Source organism: Zootoca vivipara, chromosome 1, assembly GCF_963506605.1.
Source record: "Zootoca vivipara chromosome 1, rZooViv1.1, whole genome shotgun sequence".
Taxonomy (NCBI): Eukaryota; Metazoa; Chordata; class Lepidosauria; order Squamata; family Lacertidae; genus Zootoca; species Zootoca vivipara.
In genome coordinates this window covers 91,561,297-91,583,961 of record NC_083276.1, presented here as the reverse complement: position 1 = coordinate 91,583,961, position 22,665 = coordinate 91,561,297, and the positions used below count along the sequence as shown (strand labels likewise).

Sequence of the window (22,665 nt, the reverse complement as noted above, 5' to 3'; positions counted from 1 at the left end):
CAGCAGGTAGCTTTCCAAGCACAAGTTAGTAGAAGAAGTGATTCCCCTAAATTATTATTATCCATTATTCTCTGAAAAGCCACCATAAGGTATCTTTAACAGAACTATGCTGTGCTTAGTTTAAGCTTCTGTAAATTTCTCCCAAACCATTCAGTGATTTTCTAGTAACGTTTTGCTAACTGTAGCTATCATTATTTATTGTATGCAATAAAGTTGGAGATCAAAAGTAGTTTAGAAGAATGGGATTTCCCTGAGACTGGAAAATTAGCCCTAAATAATAACTAGTTCTTCAAAACATAATTCCTTGGAACTTCATTGTTAGTTTTCTAATTCATTTGCTAATGTAAATTAAGTTGTATCTGACTGAGGTATCTAGGCACTGCCATACAAAAAATATATAGGGTTTTTTTTACGACTTTGGAGATTTTTAAGCAGGTGTTGGATGGCCATCTGTCACAGGTGCTTTAGTTGAGATTCCTACATTGCAGGGGGTTGGACTAGATGACCCTCAGAATCCCTTTCAGCTCTACAAGTCTATGATTCCCTAGTATGGAATTTGCCCTTTTCCACTCCTGTCATACACTGGGTCAACAACTTCTTCAAGCTATCTACTGTAATCCCAAGGCCTCATTCCTAGTGTGTCACCCTCAGTTCAGACCCCATGAGCGTATATGTGAAATTAAGATTGAGTGGGACCTCAGGATTCCTTCCAGCTCTACAATTCTATGATTCTGTTAATTCTGTGAATTGCAACTGCTATATTTATTTTGCAAGGTTAGAATCATACAGTTAAAATAGATAGGCTTTTTCTAAAGAGTGGTCATTCATTGTCATGATACTTAAATGGGCACATTTGAAATTTCAATTAGCCGAGGCAGATGAGATTTGCACTCATGATCATCAGGCAGAAGCAAGAAACCTCTAGCTCTGTTTGTGGAGGCAAAGTCATAAGCTGGTGTAGTTATTTTGCACATGAACTTCCTTGTGATGTGTCAACATGGAAATCTTGGGAGGTGGTGGAATCCTGGGCCAAAGAGTACTGCTCTTCCTTTCCACAAATAACTTTTCCTCTAGAGAGGAATATTGCACACTCATTTTCTGCAGAGAAAATCTATAGGTGAATTCCAAAGGAAGACAGCTAAAGCATATCAGTTTTACTGTGTCAACATATAAATAGACCATAGTCTATTTGCATAGTCATATGCAAGGTCAGATCATTGCTGGAAAATCTCTAAAGCTATCACCTGCTGTCCATCTGGATGTTGCTGACGCATGCTTGTTTTAGTGTATTGCAATTTCTGGGATGTGCCATGGGAAAAATTTATACTGTATGCCCATTATTATGGAACTGTTCTGGTATTAGAAATACCCCCCCCCCCTGAAGTCCATGTTTCAGGTCTCATTTCAACCACACATTGGTCTAAAGGCAAGCCACTGTCTCTCAACCTCAGCAACAGGGCTCAGCAGTACTGATCTGCTTTAGAAGATGCCACTAATTAAGTGGACTCTAGCCCACTAAAGCTTAAGCTGTAATTAACTGGTTACTCTTTAAGGTGCTATGAGTTAAGTACTCCAAACACTCTAAAATGCTCTTCGAATAATTGGTGCCTGTTTTCTCCCTGTACCTTTTCTCTTGTGTGTTGTGTCTTTTCAATTGCAAGCCCGCATAATTGTATGAAAGCCACTCTGAGAGCCTTTTTGGCTGAAGAGCAAGGGTACAAATGCTCTAGATAAGATCAGAAAATAAAGATTGAAATGTAAAATGGAGTGAACTAGTCTTGACCCATTCTTGGCTTTAATCAGATCAATAAATAATTACATTAGTGTGTTTTTTTGGCTATCACTCGTAGCCGAGTAATATTGTCCTTCATGAACACGATCTTCACTTACAGTGAGTCCGTAAGTGACTATGGAGGCCAATTCTGGATCCACACGTCCTTCCACATAGAAAAGATAGGTTTCCAAACAGGAGTTGATCATGTGAGGGTTTACCAAACTCTTAGCACGTTTCTCCCTTTCGTCCTGAGTTTGAGTGTCTTCAAAGTCCACAACACTTTTGGTAAAGCCTGTTCTCCAACTGAGTGCTCGCAGGCCATTGTTTCCCAATTGTCGGTGTTTATATGACTTGTTTTTTAGATTTGCCTTGAGAGAGTCTTTAAACCTCTTTTGTTGACTACCAGCATTATGCTTTTCATTTTTAATTTCGGAATAAGTAGTTCCTTTAGAAGACAATATTCAGACATCTGAACAACATGACTGTAGCGTCGAAGCTACACATGACTAGTCCAATGAATTTGATGTTGAAGAATCATTGCTTCAACACTGGTCATCCTTGCTTCTTCCTGTGCACCGGCATTAGTTCACCTGTCTTCCCAAGTGATATGTAATTTTTTTTGGAGTCACCATTGATGGAATTTTTCGAGGAGCTGGAGATGGTGTTTATAAGTGGTCAATTTTTCACAAGCATACAGTAAGGTTGGTAGTACAATAGTTTTGTAAACAAGCATTTTGGTTTTCCTGCGAATGTCCCAGTCCTCAAACACTCTGCACTTCAATCAGGAGAAAGCTGCACTCATAGAGCTCAGGTGATGCTGGATTTCAGCATCAGTGTCAGCCCTTGTGGAAAGATAACTGCCCAGGTAGGAGAAGTGATCAACATTTCCCAACGTTACACCATTGCATTAGATTTGTGGTGCTGCAGAGGGGTTGTTTTGTGCTAGTTGGTGCAGCACTTTGGTTTTTTGGATGTTGTGCGATAAGCTTTTCGTATGCTTCTGCGAATATTTTTAGGATGGTTTGGAGGTCATCCTCTGAGTGTATGTATACACACTACATTGTCCATAGCTGCCAAGTTCTCCCTTTTTTTAAGGGAAATTCCCTTATGCTGAATAGGCTTCCTCGCGAGAAAAGGGAAAACTTGGCAGCTATGACATTGTCATCAGCATACTGAAGCTCTATGACAGAAGTTATGGTAACCTTTTTCTTTGCTTTCAGCCTGCTCAGATTAAAGAGCTTTCCATCTGTTCAAAAAAAAATATGATTTCTACTCCAGTAGGGAGTTTCCCTTCAACAAAGTGTAGGATCATGGTGATGAATATAATAGAGTTGGGGTGATAACACAACCCTGTTTACCACCTGATTCCACTGTGAAAGCCATTGTTATCTGCAATTGTTGCTATCATATTATCATGGAGGAGCTGAAGGATGTTCACAAATTTATCTGGGCAGCCGATTTTCAGAAGGACAGTCCCCAGGGCATTACAATTTACAGTGTTGAAAGCCTTTGTCTGGCCAATAAGCACCATATACAGGGGTTGGTTTTGCTTTCTGCATTTTTCTTGAAGCTGTCGAGCTGTGAAAATCATGTCCACTGTCCCCCTAGAAGGTCAAAAACCATTTTGGGATTCAGGAAGGGTAGCCTCAGATATTGTTAGGAGATGTTTTGCTAAGATCATTGCAAGAATTTTGCCAGACACAGCTAATAAAGAGATGCCTTGATAGTTTCCGCAATCCATTCTATCACCTTTTTAAAAGAGATTGGTAATTTTGGCATCCCTAAAGTCTGCTGGGATCTCCTCATTAGAGTCACTGAGCTTGATTTATCTTTTGAACATCATGTTGGTGTTGTGGTATCCTGCTGAAGCTAAATAAATTTAGTTTGCAAGGTCATGTATAAAAAGCTATGCAACTTGGAAACATACTGTGAACCTTATTATTTCCTCCTGTGGATTATGTAGTGAATATTATAATTTTTTTAATAAGAGAAATAAATCAAAGGTAAGGAGCATAAAGAAATACTATTACAGCAGCTTATAAACAGCATAAGCAGGTTGAACATTATCATTGAACTTGTTCCAAAACATTACCCAAAAAAACCACCAATATTTTCTTAAACCTGTTAAGATGATTTATATGTATTGTTTTGTAATCAGTTGTTTGTTGTTTAGTCGTTTAGTCGTGTCCGACTCTTTGTGACCGCATGGACCAGAGCACGCCAGGCACTCCTGTCTTGCACTGCCTCCCGCAATTTGGTCAAACTCATGTTCGTAGCTTCGAGAACACTGTCCAACCATCTCGTCCTCTGTCATCCCCTTCTCCTAGTGCCCTCAATCTTTCCCAACATCAGGGTCTTTTCCAAGGATTCTTCTCTTCTCATGAGGTGGCCAAAGTATTGGAGCCTCAGCTTCACGATCTGTCCTTCCAGTGAGCACTCAGGGCTGATTTTGTTGATATTTCTTCCGGCAATCTTAATTCCGTTTTGGGATTCATGTAGTCCAGCTTTTCGCATGATGAATTCTGCATATAAGTTAAATAAGCAGGGAGACAATATACAACCTTGTCGTATTCCTTTCCCAATTTTGAACCAATTAGTTGTTACATATCCAGTTCTAACTGTAGCGACTTGTCCCACATAGAGATTTCTTAGGAGACAGATGACCTCATCAGGCATTCCCATTTCTTTAAGAACTTGCCATAGTTTGCTGTGGTCGACACAGTCAAAGGCTTTTGCATAGTCAATGAAGCAGAAGTAGACGTTTTTCTGGAACTCAGTTGTAATCAGTTACTATGGACCAAATTTCTCAGTTGATTTCAATATATTAAGAGAGATGCTTTGCCTCTCAATTTTTAACTGTTATAATTTAGCAGCAATTATAAGGTTGGACATTATTTCTTCCAAGAGAACAGAAGAGGTGGTTCAGCACCACCCTACCCTCGTTCACTTGACTGTGCTATGAGAGTCATTGCCTCTAAACCGATCTCTCTCTGTGCCCATTGTCAAAGAGGGAGATACAATAAATTGCCCCTGGGATGCCCTTCTAGGGACCATAGGAGTGCAGCCTAACTGTGTGTGTGTGTGTGTGTGTGCGTGTGATAGGAACATGCAAGCCCACTCACCACGGCAAGGTGAAACACTGGCCTGTGAGCGCTCCAGTTGGAGAACAGCCTTTACCAAAGGTGTCATGGACTTTGAAGACACTTGAACTCAGGACGCAAGGGAGAAACATGCTAAGAGGAAGGCATGCTTGGCAAATGACTTGGATAATGGGCTTGAGGGCATCCTGAGGAAGTTTGCAGATGACACAAAATTGGGAGGGGTGGCTAATACCCCAGAGGAGAGGATCCCACTTCAAAATGACCTTAACAGATTAGACAACTGGGCCAAAGCAAACAAGATGAATTTTAACAGGGTGAAATGTAAAGTACTACACTTGGGCAAAAAAAAATGAAAGGCACAAATACAGGATGGGTGACTCCTGGCTTGAGAGCAGTACATGTGAAAAGGATCTAGGAGTCTTGGTAGACCACAGACTTGACATGAATCAACAGTGTGATGCAGCAGCTAAAAAAGCCAATGCAATTCTAGGCTGTATCAATAGGAGTATAGCATCTAGATCAAGGAAAGCAATAGTACCACTGTATTCCGCTCTGGTCAGACCTCACCTGGAATACTGTGTCCAGTTCTGGGCACCACAGTTCAAGAAGGATACTGACAAGCTGGAACGTGTCCAGAGGGCGGCAACCAAAATGGTCAAAGGCCTGGAAACAATGCCTTATGAGGAATGGCTTAGGGAGCTGGGTATGTTTAGCCTGGAGAAGAGAAGGTTAAGGGGTGATATGATAGCCATGTTCAAATATATAAAAGGATGTCATATGGAAGACGGTGAAAGGTTGTTTTCTGCTGCTCCAGAGAAGCGGACACGGAGCAATGGATTCAAGCTACAAGAAAGAAAATTCCACCTAAACATTAGGATTAACTTCCTGACAGTAAGAGCTGTTCGACAGTGGAATTTGCTGCCAAGGAGTGTGGTGGAGTCTCCTTCTTTGGAGGTCTTTAAGCAGAGGCTTGACAGCCATCTGTCAAGAATGCTTTGATGGTGTTTCCTGCTTGGCAGGGGGTTGGACTGGATGGCCCCTGTGGTCTCTTCCAACTCTTATGATTCTATGAAATCCACACCGTGATCAATTCCAGCCCGGGAACCAATGTCCCCACTGTGGAAGGACGTGTGGATCCAGAATTGGCCTCCACAGTCACTTACAGACTTATTGTTAAAACCGTGCTTATGGAAGACAATCTTACTTGGCTACGAGTGATCGCCAAGACAAGAGGTGTGTGTGTGTGTGTGTGTGTGTGTGTGTGTGTACACACACACCATCCTTCTGTTGTGAAAAGAAAGTTCATGGTGGTTCACAACATATTAAAAATACCGGTAACCCAAAGAGGTTTCACAGAATGCATAACAGTGGCATCTAAAATGTGGAGGTGATCAGGTGACCATACACAGTACATTCCAAATTATTACTAATCATCAATAATTATAAATGATCAATAATAAATTCAGGTGGAAAGTAGTAGAGCAGGAGTTGAAAGGTCCTCTGGTTTCTACTCACCCAATGATGTAATTTCACAGCCCTGTGAGGCAGCAATTACAGTCTTTTAGAGGCAGGGCTTTCCTCATTTGGTTTAACAACTATTCTTGATTCTGCTATAATCTTTATTATTAACTTGTGAGTATCTTAACCTGTTAATATGATGAGCTTAAGCAATGCTTCACATTTCTGACTCAGCATAAGTGGAAAGGGGTGGGGAGCACCTAGTAATGGTCAACTGAGTCACTGAAACAAAAGTACAAAGCACTGTAAGTGTAAGTTTGCAACCTTTATCTTTTTAATGTTAATTGAGTGGAATCAAATGAGGTGTATACTAGTATACTAGTCACCTATAAATGTAGATAAAGTTGACCATGTTTTTATTATATGCATTTTAGTATTTCCCCCCGCAATAATTTTTATTAATTTTTCCAAATATCTTAAACATAATACAGCTTAACAATATTATTATCCTTTAAATCTATATCTTATCCAAATTAACTTCCCTCCACCCCTCTTCTTGCTTCTCTACATTACTCTTACTTAAGCCTATTTACTATATATACGTTCTATAAATGTCTATAATTCCTTAATAAATTTTTGAATTGTACTTTAAACATGCACTCCTTCTTATATTGCAGCATTACATCTTATGATCTAACCAAATGTTTATAATACTGTAAACGTTATGAGTATTTATTTCAGTCCTGTGAGTGTCTTTATTTATGTACAGTTTTCTCTAAGTATACCATAAATTTGGACCATTCTTTTTGGAATTATTCATCGTCCTGCTGTCGGATTCTTCCAGTTAGCCTTGCTATTTCTGCATACTCCAATACTTTCTGTTGCCATTCTTCAATTGTCGGAATACAGTATATAGCCTGTCTCTTGTCGGGGTGCCCTCGTATATTCATCAAAAGAAGATGAATTATAGGATGTCTCAAAAAAAAAATTACACTTTGGAAATAGCTATATTAAGAGTTTTAGGGATTCACACCTATACTGAAACCGATTTCTCAATTGTATTTTAAGAAGTCCTACATAGGGGCATGCTCTTAGGGATAAGGAAAGTTCTGCATAACTTTGTAGATGGCAGAACGAATGAGAAGCATTTATTTATAAATACCTGTGTTTCCCACTGTTTTCTTTCCCCTTTACTACCCTTGCAGCATTCTCTTTGCCGACATTGAGGGCTTTACCAGCCTGGCCTCCCAGTGTACTGCCCAGGAGCTGGTGATGACGCTGAACGAACTTTTTGCCAGATTTGATAAACTTGCAGCTGTAAGTTTTCCCTCTTCCTTCTGCTTCCCCAAATGTATTATAACAGTGCCTTTTGCATGATGCTGCTTTAGACTCCTGCAAAATTTTCATTGCCATAAGCGGCAAACTGTTAACATCCTGAACTAAAAGTGCTTTTTCTTCTTCTTAATTTGTTTTGCAGGAGAATCACTGTTTACGTATAAAAATCCTAGGTGATTGCTATTACTGTGTGTCCGGGTTACCCGAGGCAAGAGCGGACCATGCACACTGCTGCGTTGAAATGGGAATGGATATGATAGAGGCTATCTCGTAAGTACCAAACACCACAGGGAGGGGCAGTGGATAAATAACAAATATATAGATATAGATATTGTGTGTGTGTGTGTGCTTCCAATTAATTATATATCTTGTAAATCATTATGACTGTTTCATACCAGCAAGTCAAAGTCTAACTGAGACCAAAGGTTTGGGTGTGCAGCTCTTCAGCACAGGGGAAAACAACACTAGAGAATATTTACTTGATTTGTCAAGTGCAAAAAAGAAGGAAACAAATGTATGAAGCAAATATCCCCAAAGAAGAGTGTATGCTTGAAATATCACCATGATGATGATTAAGGGATTTAAATATACTGGAATTTGGGGGGAGGGGGAGTCTTGCTTTTGAGGGCGGGGACCTTGCATTGTCCCTCCCCTTTTATTGTTCTACTTCATACATGTTGGTTTGCAACAAACTGACCCTGGTGAAGTTTTTGGTAGACAGAGCCTCAGTGCTAATTTACAAGTAGCTTATAAACAGCAGTTTATGGAAGTGCCAAACCCGTAGAATGGGAGAAGCATATTTAGGTCCCGGGTTCATATTAGGGCAAAGTGGTGGTACAAACAGTGTGTTGTCACCACTTTCCAAGACTGCATATTCTGGCATACATGTTCAACATCCATGCTTGCATGATGATGCAGCTGGTTCTTGTCATGTAGATAGCAACTTTGCAGGGCCCTGATCCAAACTGGGATCAAAGTGGGGCAAAGCTGGTTCCTGTCATGCCATGTACTGGATGCAAATTCCCCTCCAGAGTCTAGGTAAAAAATATTCTCACCAATGTGCTCAGCACTTTGCTGAGCTCTTTAGCTTAGCTTGGCTTGTGCAGATGCTCTTTGTGTCTAGATGGCTGCTGGTGTTACAACTGGAGTAGCTGCAGTTAAAGTTCTCTTTGATTGCCTGCTTCAAACTGAAGGGCAATACATGAAACTAGATTGGTGAGCATGGCAGTGACCCAGCTAATGTCCCCAAACAGCTGTGTGCTAAGATGCCAAACCTGAAAAAGTAAGCACATTATGATCTCTTTTATTTTATGTTGAACTTCTTTGCCTAAGGAAGAGTCTGTGGGTGGTCAAAAACTTGATATTTTACACGATTGAAGGCTTGGTTAAAGATCTTGAGCAAAATCCCAACAAAGTTAGGGGCACCTTGAACTTGCATATGCAAGCAGTTGGTTGTCATCTTAAATCATATAGATTTCTCTATGACATAGAGCAGCAACCTTTCTTTGGATTGCACCCATTCTTTCAACCAATACTTGACATCTCCATTTCAAGGTAAACAATCTGCCTCTTAGTTATCCCTTCAGCTCTTTACATGAGACCTCTGAGTATCGGGCGGTATAGAAATTCAATAAATAATAATAATAATTTCCACGAAATAGATGTTGAAAAGCTACGAAAGCAAAATAGTGCTGTGTTAATGTTTCACAAGCATAAAGAGCATCCTAAAAGGACCATCAGTTTTAGTGCCTGCCATTCCAGCATTCTGATTTTTATTACCTTTGCTTGTCTGAGAAGCATTCTCTTTCATGAGAGAATATGGAGGAGGCAGTGAGAACAAAAAGTCTCTCACTACAGATTTAGCAAAGAGATAAGACCGTTGAATCCTTTTCATCCCACACAAAGTGGGATCCAGGTTTTTCAAAGCTGACAGGGAACAATTTGTAAACAAAAATGGAGTGCACTTCAGTGCCTGTACGGGTGCTTTATATAAAACACACTGCTGCTCTGTGGAAATGCTACAGAGCCTTGCTTGCAGCCCCAGTGAATTAGAGAAAGCACTACATTGTATCAGGGCCAAACTAGAAAATATTCATAGTGGGGTGGGGAGGGATTATGTGGGATTCAGGCACCTCAGGTGCATTCATATATACTCCCCTCAAAGTAAGTCCCATTGAAGTCAGTAGGGCTTACTTTTGAGTAGATATGAACAGGCTTGCACTAAATGTTGTCAAGGACAGTTTTGAAAAATGCGACAATTGCTTGGCCTGATGTGAGCAGCACTAAAATAAACAAGGACCACGGCTTAGATTCTGCCCTCAACAACCAAGGCTTGATTCACATACTTTGTTTTGCTGTATGCACAAACAGTCCTAGCCATCCTCAGGTACGCAACCATGTGGAACACCATAGGATAAAGATGAAAGCAACCTGTTTGGAAGTGTTCTCACTGCATTTATTTTATCAATATATTCCTTGTGAGGTATGTATGATAGAAAGGAAAAGTTGAAAACCACTTCTGAGCTCCATGACCCCATTCTGAACTAGGGCCTGACAGCTGTAAAACTCCATGGGAGAGCTGATCACAGATCTCCTGATGTCACATGTAGTTTGTTCCTAATACAGTTGCGTAGAAAGCATGTCAAGTACTCCGATTGCTGCACACAGCACTATATCAGGACTCCCATGAGTTGTGTTACCAGTATGATCATCTCATTACAGATGTGCATAGGGGATGGGGAGAAGCACTGAGGCAGGAAGAATAGAGCTTGATACTACCTTACGGGCAGCTAAGGCGAGAGGTTTGAACGAAGAACTACTCAATTCACTCTGCACTAGGTCTATTAAATCAGTAGCTGATCCACCAGTAAAGTTGCATTCTGCAAAGAAAAGGCAGAATTGGGGGGGAGGGGGCAAGAGTGCAGTTTCTGTCTACAATGCGGTCATGTTTTATTCATTAGACAATCAGACCAATCAAATCAAATTTTATTAAATGGTCACAAACCAAAACAACTCATACAACTGATCAAAGAAGGATAACACAGGGATAAACAGGGGACAATTTCAATACAAATTGGGCCATGACAATACTGTAAAGGACATGAATAAAACTAAGTATTCGCATTCGCCTGCGTATTGACATTGGAAAGCTCTTGTTTCCTGCGTCTAATAGCAGCTGCGCAGAACTTGGCAACATTGATCGTAATTTCAGGGACCTTATCTTCTACCAAGGCTTTCAAACGTTGGGATTCTGGTTCATTTTTAAGCTTTTGTAAGACTGGGGCGATAAAGGTCCAGCGTAGATCCTCGTGGAGACTGCAGTGCAGCAATACATGCAAATTTGTTTCCACTTCTGATGAGCCACATGGGCAAACACGTGACTCGTACGGTTTACCCTCATATCTACCCAGCAACAGTGCAGAGGGCAACACATTAAATCTGGCCAAGGTAAAAGAATGTCTATACTTGGGTATTTGCAATTTTGCCAAGTAATTTACGAATGAGAACCCTCTAGAGAACCCTCTAGACATCTTCTCATTCCACTGAAGTTAACTGTTACTCTCTGTACAGCACAACCATTCTGGAAGTGGCTGAGCTATGGCTGCTCCCCACAGCAGCCATAACATGTCCAGTGACAGCAATCACGAGCAAGCATTTAAGGTCTTTCAAGGCCAAGAGTTGCCTCAGTGGCTTCCTCCCTAATCCCTAGATATAATTTCATTGCAAATTGCTGTGTTCTTCCAAGTAAACTTTTGCCCTAAAAGGCAAAATCCTACAAAGGATTCCAGTGATAATTTTGGGAGCAAGCTTTGTACATCTGAGAGCTCATTAGCATTGGATCCTGTTGGGAGTAACTGAAGAAGACAGACCTGTCTGCTCTGCTGCAGCAGCAGCTCAGCATGTCCTGCTACAGTGAATAATTCACATATGTATTATGTTTCATCTCTGGAACATTTGATGCCTGGTACTCTGTGAATAAATTGAGAGCTCTGGAATCTTGTTCTTTTTCTCTTCACAACATGGCTATTATGTTTAATGAGGCTCTGAAAGCTGGCAAGTTATGTCCAGCTTTGGTGTGGAAATCAGAGGCCAGAGCTCTTTGCAGTGTCCCAGATATTCCTCCCCCCCCCAAAAAAAGCGTGCTTTGAACTGAAAGCAAATTGACATCCTTGGCTAACTCCTCCATCCAGTGATTTGTGCTGCTGGTCTAGCCAACCTTCACAGTGTGGTTTCTGCTTTACCTAGTGAAATGTAGCATTTAAGCAACACTGTATTTGTGTGTTTACATTATTATTTTTTAAACTGAGGACAGTCTCTTAGGTTCAAATTTGTACCCTCTTCAATGTCTTTCATTCCCCCCCCCCCTGCATCCTTCTTCAGATTAGTGCGGGAGGTGACAGGTGTCAACGTGAACATGCGAGTTGGGATCCACAGCGGGAGAGTTCATTGTGGAGTCTTGGGCCTCAGGAAATGGCAATTTGATGTGTGGTCAAATGATGTCACATTAGCTAATCACATGGAAGCAGGCGGCAAAGCGGGGTAAGAGAGTCCTGCCTTTGAAGTCTACTGTTCTATTTGATTTTGCTCCAGTAACTTCTCTGCAGCCTCACATTAATACATCTACCCTTTAATTATATTATTGAATATGGGAAGTATGGACGAGCAATTCTACCTAGATTCGGGCAAATTACTAACTTTTGATGTTGCGCTCTCTGTACAAAAGGAGAGATGGGAAGTACAGCATGTCCGAGTTAAAACTTCAGATGCCACATAACACCAGTCTTGAAAGACCTACATTGGCTCCCAGTACATTTCTGAGCGCAATTTAAAGTGTTGGTGCTGACCTTTAAAGCCCTAAATGGCCTCGGTCCAGTATACCTGAAGGAGTGTCTCCACCCCCATCGTTCTGCCTGGACACTGAGGTCCAGTGCTGAGGGCCTTTTGGCGGTTCCCTCATTGTGAGAAGCCAAGTTACAGGGAACCAGGCAGAGGGCGTTCTCAGTAGTGGCGCCCACCCTGTGGAACGCCCTCCCATCAGATGTCAAAGAGAAAAACAACTATCAGATTTTTAGAAGACATCTGAAGGCAGCCCTGTTTAGGGAGGCTTTTCATGTTTAGCAGATTGTTGTATTTTATTTTTCTGTTGGAAGCCGCCCAGAGTGGCTGGGGAAACCCAGCCAGTTGGGCAGGGTATAAATAATAAATTATTATTATTATTATTATTATTATTATTATTATTATTATTATTATTATTGTTGTCAACCTGGTCCCTACCACCCACTAGTGGGCGTTTCAGGATTCTAGGTGGGCAGTAGGGGGTTCTATGGCACAAGCTGAATCCTCCTTCTATTGAGCATTGGTGGGTGGTAAGGAAATTTTACCATCAAGAAAGATGCATTAGTAGGCAGTAGGTATAAAAAGGTTGACTACCCCTGCACTAAACCAAATGGTTGCAAAGTTCTGACTAAAGCAATGCAACCATGAGGGTTCTCGGAGAGGCCACATTTTGTTCTTCCTGAGTCTTATTTGATGCTGTGCCATGCTAAGTCAAGGATGCTGTGCTTGTTGTGCAAAGCTGGGCCATTGTTTTCTGTTTTCACTTGGAATAGAACCTAAAAAGGCATGTACCTGAAAAAATGCAAAAAGAGGGAATGAATCCCCTCTTTTTTCAAGGTGTGAATGTATTAATAAAAAGCACTTGCACACACACACACCATTTCAGCTTAGCCCTAATGAAACTACAAATCATGGTCACCAACACAAGTTGCAGAGTGAATGTTTTTGCCCTGCTTTTATCTCCCAGCTGGAAACTGAAACAGTTAACTACAAAATAAAAAAAATTCTTTCCAGTAGCACCTTAGAGACCAACTAAGTTTGTCATTGGTATGAGATTTCATGTGCATGCACACTTCTTCACACTTCTCTAAGGTGCTACTGGAAAGAATTTTTTTGTTTTGTTTCGACTACGGCAGACCAACACAGCTACTTATCTGTAACTAAAGTAAAATATGCATGTTTGTGTGTGTGTGTGTCTAATAGAACCCCCCACTGTAGCCTCATTAAATTTTCAGTATATATATGTTCCCTAAAACTTGTTTAAAAAGAGAAGTATCTACCCTTTCCTTGAAAATCTGAAGTCAGGTGAAGGGCCTCTTTGAAAATGAGCCAAGAAGCCTTGACCCTAGCTCTCACAGGGTGTCTCTTGACCATATCAAAGAGAAGAGGGATAGTTAGGAGTGGCGGTGAACCATTGCCTGCTATTAGTGAGCTGGGGTGGCATAGGTTGAATGGTTGAACAAATGAAATAACAGTTTAGTCAAGGGATACCTATAAGCACAGGAAAACATAGGTATAATGTTTGTTTTAATGTTATTGACCTCTACATTAAGCACAAAACTGTGGAACGATTATAGTTGCAGGGTAGGATTTCAGTACAACTTGACCATTCCATTGTATGTAATAGTTTTCTCTTCCAGACTGCTTCTTTCTCAGTTCATTCAATGATTTTTATTATTTGGTTGCCTTCTGTCTCCATTCAAGGCGAATCCACATAACAAAAGCTACACTGAACTACCTGAATGGTGACTATGAAGTGGAGCTTGGTTTTGGAGGAGAACGTAATGCTTACCTCAAAGAGCATAGTATTGAGACCTTTCTCATTGTACGATGCAGCCAAAAAAGGGTAAGAGTCAACCAAAAGTTATAATAGGTTAATAGTCCAGCTGAGCCATATAAAAAGATGGTACCATAGCTCCATACCCATGACAACCTGCTAAGAGGGAAGTGGAAGAGTCCATGGCGTAAGATGGTTCATATTGAGTTCATGTTGCTCTCACTATTTAGAGGATTAGATGCTCTCCTTTCTTTTGAGGAGTTTACACATTCCATTGTTTGCACAGTTTATTTGTTGCAAATAGAAATGTCTAATAATTGTTTTCAATGTGTCCCCTTCTGGTGAAATCACATTTTTTTACAGCCTGACCTGAATAATATTTTATCAGAAGTAAAGGTAAAGGTAAAGGGACCCCTGACCATTAGGTCCAGTCGTGACTGACTCTGGGGTTGCGGCGCTCATCTCGCATTATTGCCGAGGGAGCCGGCGTACAGCTTCCAGGTCATGTGGTCAGCATGACTAAGCCACTTCTGGCAAACCAGAGCAGTGCACGGAAATGCCGTTTACCTTCCTGCTGTAGCGATACCTATTTATCTACTTGCACTTTGACGTGCTTTCGAACTGCTAGGTTGGCAGGAGCTGGGACCGAGCAATGGGAGCTCACCCCGTCGTGGGGATTCGCACCGCCGACCTTCTGATCGGCAAGTCCTAGGCTCAGTGGTTTAACCCACAGCGCCACCTGCATCCCAAGTTTCAGAAGTACTGTACTACTAGTTTCACAAAGGTTTATTACCTTACCTTAAATCCTAAAATGTGCATTTAGAATTATGGATTTTGGGTGCTAGTCAACTAAAATGTTCTCAGAATTAACATTAACAAATGTGACTAACTTACACCGATTAATTCAGTGGGGGGGGGAATTCAAGATCACACTAAGACAATTGTTCCATCAGGGCAAAAATTTCAGCTTGCCAGACAAAACAATCCCCCCTCCCAATGTGCCGTTCTGGGAGTTTTCCCAGTCTGCCCACCCCCCCCCAAAGCAATCGAGGGATTCAGGAGCGGGGAAGCCCTGTTTCACAAGCAGAAGTCTTTGCACAAAACTTGTGCTGAGTGGACCCATGAGTTGACTTGCACCCACAGTAATATAACAGGGAAAGTTCTTGTATGATATAGATTGAGCATGTAAACAAATAAGCATGACTCATTTGGAAGGTTTACCTTGTGGATGTCCTTCTTGAATGGATTTACCTATCAAGAACAATGATTATGGCAAGTGGTTTCCTGGTCAGTCATGCTGTATTGACTGCAGATACTATGGTTCTATCTGGTTTTTATTTATATTTCTATAGAAATATGTCAGATATGCTGATACAGAAATATATCAGATATGCTGATGACACAACCTTGATGGCAGAAAGTGAGGAGGAATTGAAGAACCTTTAAATGAGGGTGAAAGAGGAGAGCGCAAAATATGGTCTAAAGCTCAACATCAAAAATACTAAGATCATGGCCACTGGTCCCATCACCTCCTGGCAAATAGAAGGGGAAGAAATGGAGGCAGGGAGAGATTTTACTTTCTTGGGTTCCATAATCACTGCAGATGGTGACAGCAGTCACGAAATTAAAGGACGCCTGGTTCTTGGGAGAAAAGCAATGACAAACCTAGACAGCATCTTAAAAAGCAGAGACATCACCTTGCTGACAAAGGTCCGTATAGTTAAAGCTATGGTTTTCCCAGTAGTGATGTATGGAAGTGAGAGCTGGACCATAAAGAAGGCCGAAGAATTGATGCTTTTGAATTATGGTGCTGGAGGAGACTCTTGAGAGTCCCATGGACTGCAAGAAGATCAAACCTATCCATTCTGAAGGAAATCAGCCCTGAGTGCTCACTGGAAGGACAGATCCTGAAGCTGAGGCTCCAATACTTTGGCCACCTCATGAGAAGAGAAGACTCCCTGGAAAAGACCCTGATGTTGGGAAAGATTGAGGAGACAAGGAGAAGGGGACGACAGTGGACGAGATGGTTGGACAGAGTTCTGGAAGCTACCAACATGAGTCTGACCAAATTGCGGGAGGCAGTGGAATTCAGGAATGCCTGGCGTGGTCCATGGGGTCATGAAGAGTCGGACACGACTAAACGACAACAGAATTTATGGTTGATGGAGAAAGCTTGTCTCTAGAGCTCAGTGCACAAGCCTTTAGATTAGGCACCCCCAAACATTGGGCCTCCAGATTTTTGGCCTACAATTCCTATCTTTCCTGACCACTGGTCCTGTTAGCTAGGGATCATGGGAGTTGTAGGCCAAAACATCTGGAGGACCGCAGTTTGGGGATGCCTGCTTTAGATGCAAAAACCTGTATCCATTTATCTTTTGACTTCCAATTATTTTGCCTTGATACCATTATTGCAACCTAGCTCCCTGGTGAGTCAATCAATGAACATTCTGGTTCCTCGTGATCTCGCTGTATATGAGATCAAGGCAGGAGGTCCGTTTCCTATGGTTGTTCACTTTCGCCAAACCCATCTTTGGTTTACTCCTGAACAGAGAATGGAGGCTAACAGTGAAAACTTCATAACATCACCCTATGTAGAGACCTTTCTATGGGCTAATAAATAAATAAATGTCCTTCAAAGTTCTCTCTATAGGCTGTATCTGGATTGTGTCCTAATGAACTTGGGTACAGGTTGCTTGGGGGTTTCTTTCTAAAAGTGCAGCAATAATGTAATCGGGGGGAAATGTTGAAAGTGATGTTTAGAGCAGAAATAGTTCCATCAACTCCTAGGAGTGCAAGTCAATTGTTTTCCAAGTGGTGTTCTAGAAATCTACCCAGCTGAACAAACAGAATGATTACTGAAATGACTTTCATGTGATCCTAATGCAGCAAGATAATCAGATAATCTTAATATCTCGGACTTAATGAATTTCAGCCAAGTTTGAGTCCAGTTCATATAAATTTGCTCTGTTGTGATGTTGCTGTTGGAAATCAGTCTAGAGAGCACCACTTAGATGGATTAGAATGATGAAGCCTACATTGCTTTCGGCAAAGTAGCTCAGAGGGTGTCATATATGCATGAACATGAACTGAGTGGCATGTCCACAATTTACACAGCAGAATAGAGAGCGTTAATTGAAATGAAGAAGAAAGTGGAATAGAAAGAAGCATAATCAGAGACAGAAAGATGTTAATTTTGTCTTTTATCTCAGCACAAAGAACAGTCTTCAGCGCTAACAGCAATGCCATCCTGTACTTTTCCCTATCTCAACCCTGCATGCAGTCTTTCCCTACGCTGTGCTTGTGGTGGAATAATTAGCTCTACATATGTTCTTTGCTCCGTTTTGAGGAATCTCCCGTACGCATAGCTAAAAGAGGCTGATGTTGGTCCATGAACACTTACATTCGAAAGTACAAAAGAGCTAATGACAAGGAACAAAACATTTCTAAGACAGCAATCTTGAGTTTCCTTACCATAAGAGGCTTGGATACTTATGAGTTGTCCTTGTAAATCATTCAGAGTTTTTGGAGAAACCTTTCCCTTTGTGTAAGGGGGGAAAAACACACTGTCTGAACACAGCGACCTTTATAAATATTTCAGCATTAAATTAAGGAAGCTCTGATTTTAATCTCAGAAGTTTCTTAAAGTACGGTAGCTTGTTCTTCAGATATTTAAAAATAAATATGGCACACTCTATTTTGTATCCAGAGCTACAACACCAGGCAACAAACAAAAAATGCTACCAATCATTTCCAGACAAATAACAGTAGGTTGTACCCTGAGCTTCAGGACACCATTAAGAAGATAGTTGAACTCATTTTTAGGAATGGAGCATATATGTTTACAGTTTGAATTTTATTTGAGCTGCTAGAAGTTTACTGCATTTTTCAAGAGAATGGTGACTGTGCTTGTCAGCACTCGAAGTGAATGGCTTCATTTGCATAAACTTTTTACAATTAGCAGCAAAGTTGGCAGGTTTGCAAAATGTGCTTTATTTAGCACAAGCAGCTTGGCCTGCAGAAGCTGTAGGCTCCCCCCCCCCCCGCCAATACTGTACTGTGTTTTATCTGGTGGGAACTGCAACATACCGAAGACAGTTTGTGGCCCATTGCAAGAGTTCCTCTTATTGACTTGGAGAGCTATTGTATCACTTTCTTATAGCCATAGATAAGTGTTTTCCTTTTATCTGTTCCTACCGGTAGCTATACCCCACAGTAGAACCGCCAATAAACACACCCTTGCTGCTACCCCACTACCACCCTGGACCCCCTGTGGTTGTAGCTCACAGTAAATCTGGAGAGAGCTCAACCACAAGTCTGAATTCAGACAACATCCTAAATCAAAATGCTAAATCAAACCTTTCCTTAGCTTGCCATGGCATAGCAGCTGCATGCTGTGCTATGGGAGCTCCCCCACTTATTGTTCCCCCTAAGGCTAAGGCCTGGAGTAGTGTGGCATGTGGACCAGGCCTTTGTATAATGTCTTTTAACTGGTGCTAAGAGTTGTGGGCTTATTTGGTCGGTCCCTCCCCCATTACTGTTATAGATAGAATAATATTAAAACACAAACAGAATAAAAAAAATACCCCCCAATACAGAAATGTGAATCATTCAAACAATGATTCCTGCTAGCAGAAGCCCATGCAAGGATTTCTGCTAGCATAGTTGGACTTTCCCCTTCCATCCTTCCTCCAAACCCGCAGAATTGGTTGGGGCGGGGAATGCCAGAACAGTGTGGAGGGGGAGTAGAGCAGGGGTTGTTCCATCTGGCAATCTGAAAGGCTTGCACTCACTGAATGATTGCCATTGCGCTAGGTGGAAATTCTCTCTATTTGTTTTAAATAAAAAATGGCTGCACTGGTTTCATTTGATGTCCCAGAATATATCAGATTTAGCCTTTACAAGAGTGGTAGCTGCCCTAACTAAGGCATGTCAGAATGGCTACCGAGGGAAATATGCTATCTGTGCTCAGCTGAGCTGGTCTTCCATCTGTCTGCAGTGTCCCAGCGATGAGACCAAGAGACCCAGCCCAGTCTGAATGTTGTCCTGAGCTGGGTTGTTATTGGTATTAGAAAGTAAGGCGAGATATATATAAAAAATTGCTGCTCCATTTTCTCCCACATCCTGCTCCAGTGAAGTTAGGACTGCAGGATGTACTGGCAAGCCCTGAAATGAAGAAACCTCTTGAAATAATACAAAGTGTCTTTCCTAAGTGCTCAAAGCATTTAATACACATTGTTCTCAGCATGTCAGAAATATGATCGTTAGAGAAAGTTCATGATACGGCAGCTCTTATATGTGAATATGGAGGGTTTTATAATGTAATGAAACAGCTTTAAAGAAAGATAAAGCCTTGGTTTTATGGCAGCTTTTTAGATAACTACTAGTTGCAAAACCCCTAGCTGAGCTATAATAAAATGTACAGACAATGTCATTTGTTCATGCCATGCAATAAATATTTAGCTGCAGATTACTGATTTGCTATTTCTTCCTTTTTTGGCATCTAATGAGATATATTTTTAAAATCTGTAGATGTAAAATCAGTTTCAGCTGGAAGGCAGAAATAGACAGACTGAGAATGTGAAATAAATCATTGTGGCTATTTCTGAAAGGAAAAAAGCCAACTAAATACATAACTAAGTGAGTTCATAGTATTATATTTTTAGAAGCACTTGAACCTCACTTCCGGTCATAATGCAGTGTTTTCTTAACATTCTGGCACTAGACATCTGTAGTTGGAGCTCTTCTACATTAAACAGCACTTTTTGGATGCAGAAAACAGAAGGCATGATTATCATGGGGTTCAATTCTCCTTTGCTGATCTTTCTGTGATTTGCCATTTATGGCTTTTTTGTTTAATGCAGCCATGTTCAAATTCTTCTAACAAATTTTAACCCTAAATGACTCAGGCTCCATATACTTGAAATACCACCTCCTTCCCTACAGACCCTTTTGGGTGCTAAGATGGGTGGAGGGTGCCATGTTGGGATGGTGGCCTGGGAGAGTCCATTATCCGTGATGGCACCTAAATTGTGGAGCTCCTTTCCCACACCTTCATCATACAGCTTTCAGGGAGTGCTGAAAGCCCACCTCTTCTTTACCCTAGCCTTTGACATCTTATTTCTGTAACTTTTGTTATTTTAAATAAGCTGTTTTTTAATATTGTATGATATTGTTTTATTACTATTATGTTTTATTTGTTGTAACCTGCCAGGGGACCATAGGCTGAAGGGAGTGTAATATAGTGAGTAATATGAGAAGAATACTTGTCACAGCCATCCAGTCTTAAATATTTTGGTTAATATGCTGGTTGAGGATTAAAAAGAAGTTAAGACAGGGTTTAGGATGACATATAGCCACTGAAATGTTTCAAAATATAATCTCTTTACTATGTTATTCTTTCTAGAAAGATGAGAAAGCGACAATAGCCAAGATGAATCGTCAGCGCACTAATTCCATTGGCCACAACCCACCACACTGGGGAGTAGATCGCTCCTTTTACAACCATCTTGGCAGCAACCAAGTTTCCAAGGAGATGAAAAGAATGGTAAAGCTGTTCAGTTTTATGCAGCATGTGTTGCAATTGTGTGTGAAGTGTGCATGTGTATATGTAAATATATATTCCCATATTTAGTCTATGGTGGCTGTGGCATTACTATGTTAGGGAGCAATTGGGGTACAAATCAAACCAGATACAACATGCTCTATAAACCCTGAGCTCATAAACAGCAGTTCAAACTTTAAAGAACAATAACAACAACAAACAACCCATGAGTAATACTGTTTCTAAAAATAGTGTCCTTTACATAAACTGTGAGGACCAGCCAGAGGGTTGGATTATATTTCATCAGTATCTGCTGCTTGGTTCAGGACTGACTGAAGGCAGCAGTAGGAAAAGACTGGTACAACCTGAGTTGCATCAAACATCTGCTGCTAACACTTACCCTAGACAAGGCCATTCTTACTACACAATCTGAAAGGTAAAGTAAACTGTGTACTTTACTTTGCATTTTAAGGGGGGGGGGGAGTCTCACAAACAGCACTGTCTAAAAGGGAATGCGGAATGGCTTACTAAACCCCATTATGTTTCTTGCAAAGCAAGAATGTGAAAAACATTGGGTCTACCCTGTCTAATCTATTTTTAATTTATTTCTGTTGTTGTTGATCTCCCTCCTCCCCCAGTTAGAGTAAGCAAGGGTTTCTCACACAGTGATGATGATGCAGAAGATGAAATGCAGAGCTCTTCCAGATGACCTGTTTATTGAGCATTTATCTTGATTTGCTTCGACAATCTTAGGGAGAGGTTAGACTATGTGGTCTTTATTGAAAATTCATTCTGATTAGTTTGCAAGGCAGTTATTTGAAAATGGGCATTCATACTGATTTATTTGTGTGGCGGTCATACTTCTTCCCATTAATCCTTCATTCATCCCTGTCATTTTCATAACCATGAGAAATCCACTTTTAAAGTGGGTTTGTTGCATCAGGGCAACTTTAATCCAGTTTAATTGTGCAAACCTAATTTTCCAGTATGTGCTTGAATCCCTTTAGCAAAATACTGGCAGTCTGGAGGCAGCCTCAGCACAGAACAACAATTAAAGGGAAAGTTTCACATTAAAGAATAAGGAGTACTTTCACTAATGGCCCAAAGTTCAGTGTTAAAACTCAAAAATGTACTGTGAAAGTGGCTTGTGGGCTTGACTACTGGGGAAAACACAGTACTGTACTTGCTTCAGCTGTGCATTCTGCTGGTCAGACATGAAGCAGGAGCCCCTCACCCACCTTCAATAGAGGTATTATTGCTTAGCTGGGCAATGAGTTTAGGAGCCTAAGCACTAGCAAGAGTGGCACTGTCATTCAAAGCTCAGCTCAGCTCCTTTTAGAAATGAGAGACACCACATTCCTGGGTGTAACCCACCACTAGATAAGAACATAAGAAGAGCCTACTGGATCAGGCCAGTGACCCATCTGGCCTACCAGATGCCTGTGGAAACTGAATATTCAGCAGAATTGACTTGAACTCTGTGAGTTCTTCTTAGTGTATCCTGTGGGTGGTCCATAAACCCTTCCCCATTGGGTTGGAGGAGTCAAACAGATATGCAACTTGTTCTTTTGTTTGTCACAGAACACCAGGTGTTTCTAAGGTACAGTGTCCAAAACCAGCTTATTGTGCGGTCCCATGAATGTTTACTTGGAAGTGACTACCACTGTTGTTCAGTAGGACTTAAAGGTAAAGGGACCCCTGACCATTACGTCTAGTCGTGGACGACTCTGGGGTTGGGCGCTCATCTTGCTTTACTGGCTGAGGGAGCCGGCGTTTGTCCGCAGATAGCTTTCCGGGTCATGTGGCCAGCATGACGAAGCCGCTTCTGGCACAATGGAACACC

General features: G+C 41.2%; 1 protein-coding gene across 9 annotated transcripts in view; it reads left to right on the top strand.

The window, feature by feature from the left end:
- The window catches only part of ADCY5 (adenylate cyclase 5), a 191,707-nt gene that overhangs the window by 124,496 nt on the left and 44,546 nt on the right, over positions 1-22,665 (top strand). For 8 of the 9 annotated variants that reach the window (XR_004693427.2, XR_009557784.1, XR_009557786.1 and 5 more), the window contains 5 exons: positions 7,539-7,650; positions 7,811-7,938; positions 12,049-12,207; positions 14,209-14,350; positions 20,685-20,825. Coding sequence is in view for 6 of the 9 variants with exons in the window: in XM_035128989.2 (XP_034984880.1) it covers positions 7,539-7,650; positions 7,811-7,938; positions 12,049-12,207; positions 14,209-14,350; positions 20,685-20,825 (682 nt within the window). In the remaining 3 variants the exon portion in view is untranslated. The remainder of the gene's footprint in view (positions 1-7,538; positions 7,651-7,810; positions 7,939-12,048; positions 12,208-14,208; positions 14,351-20,684; positions 20,826-22,665) is intronic. The other variant, XM_035128999.2, reaches the window with a different exon arrangement.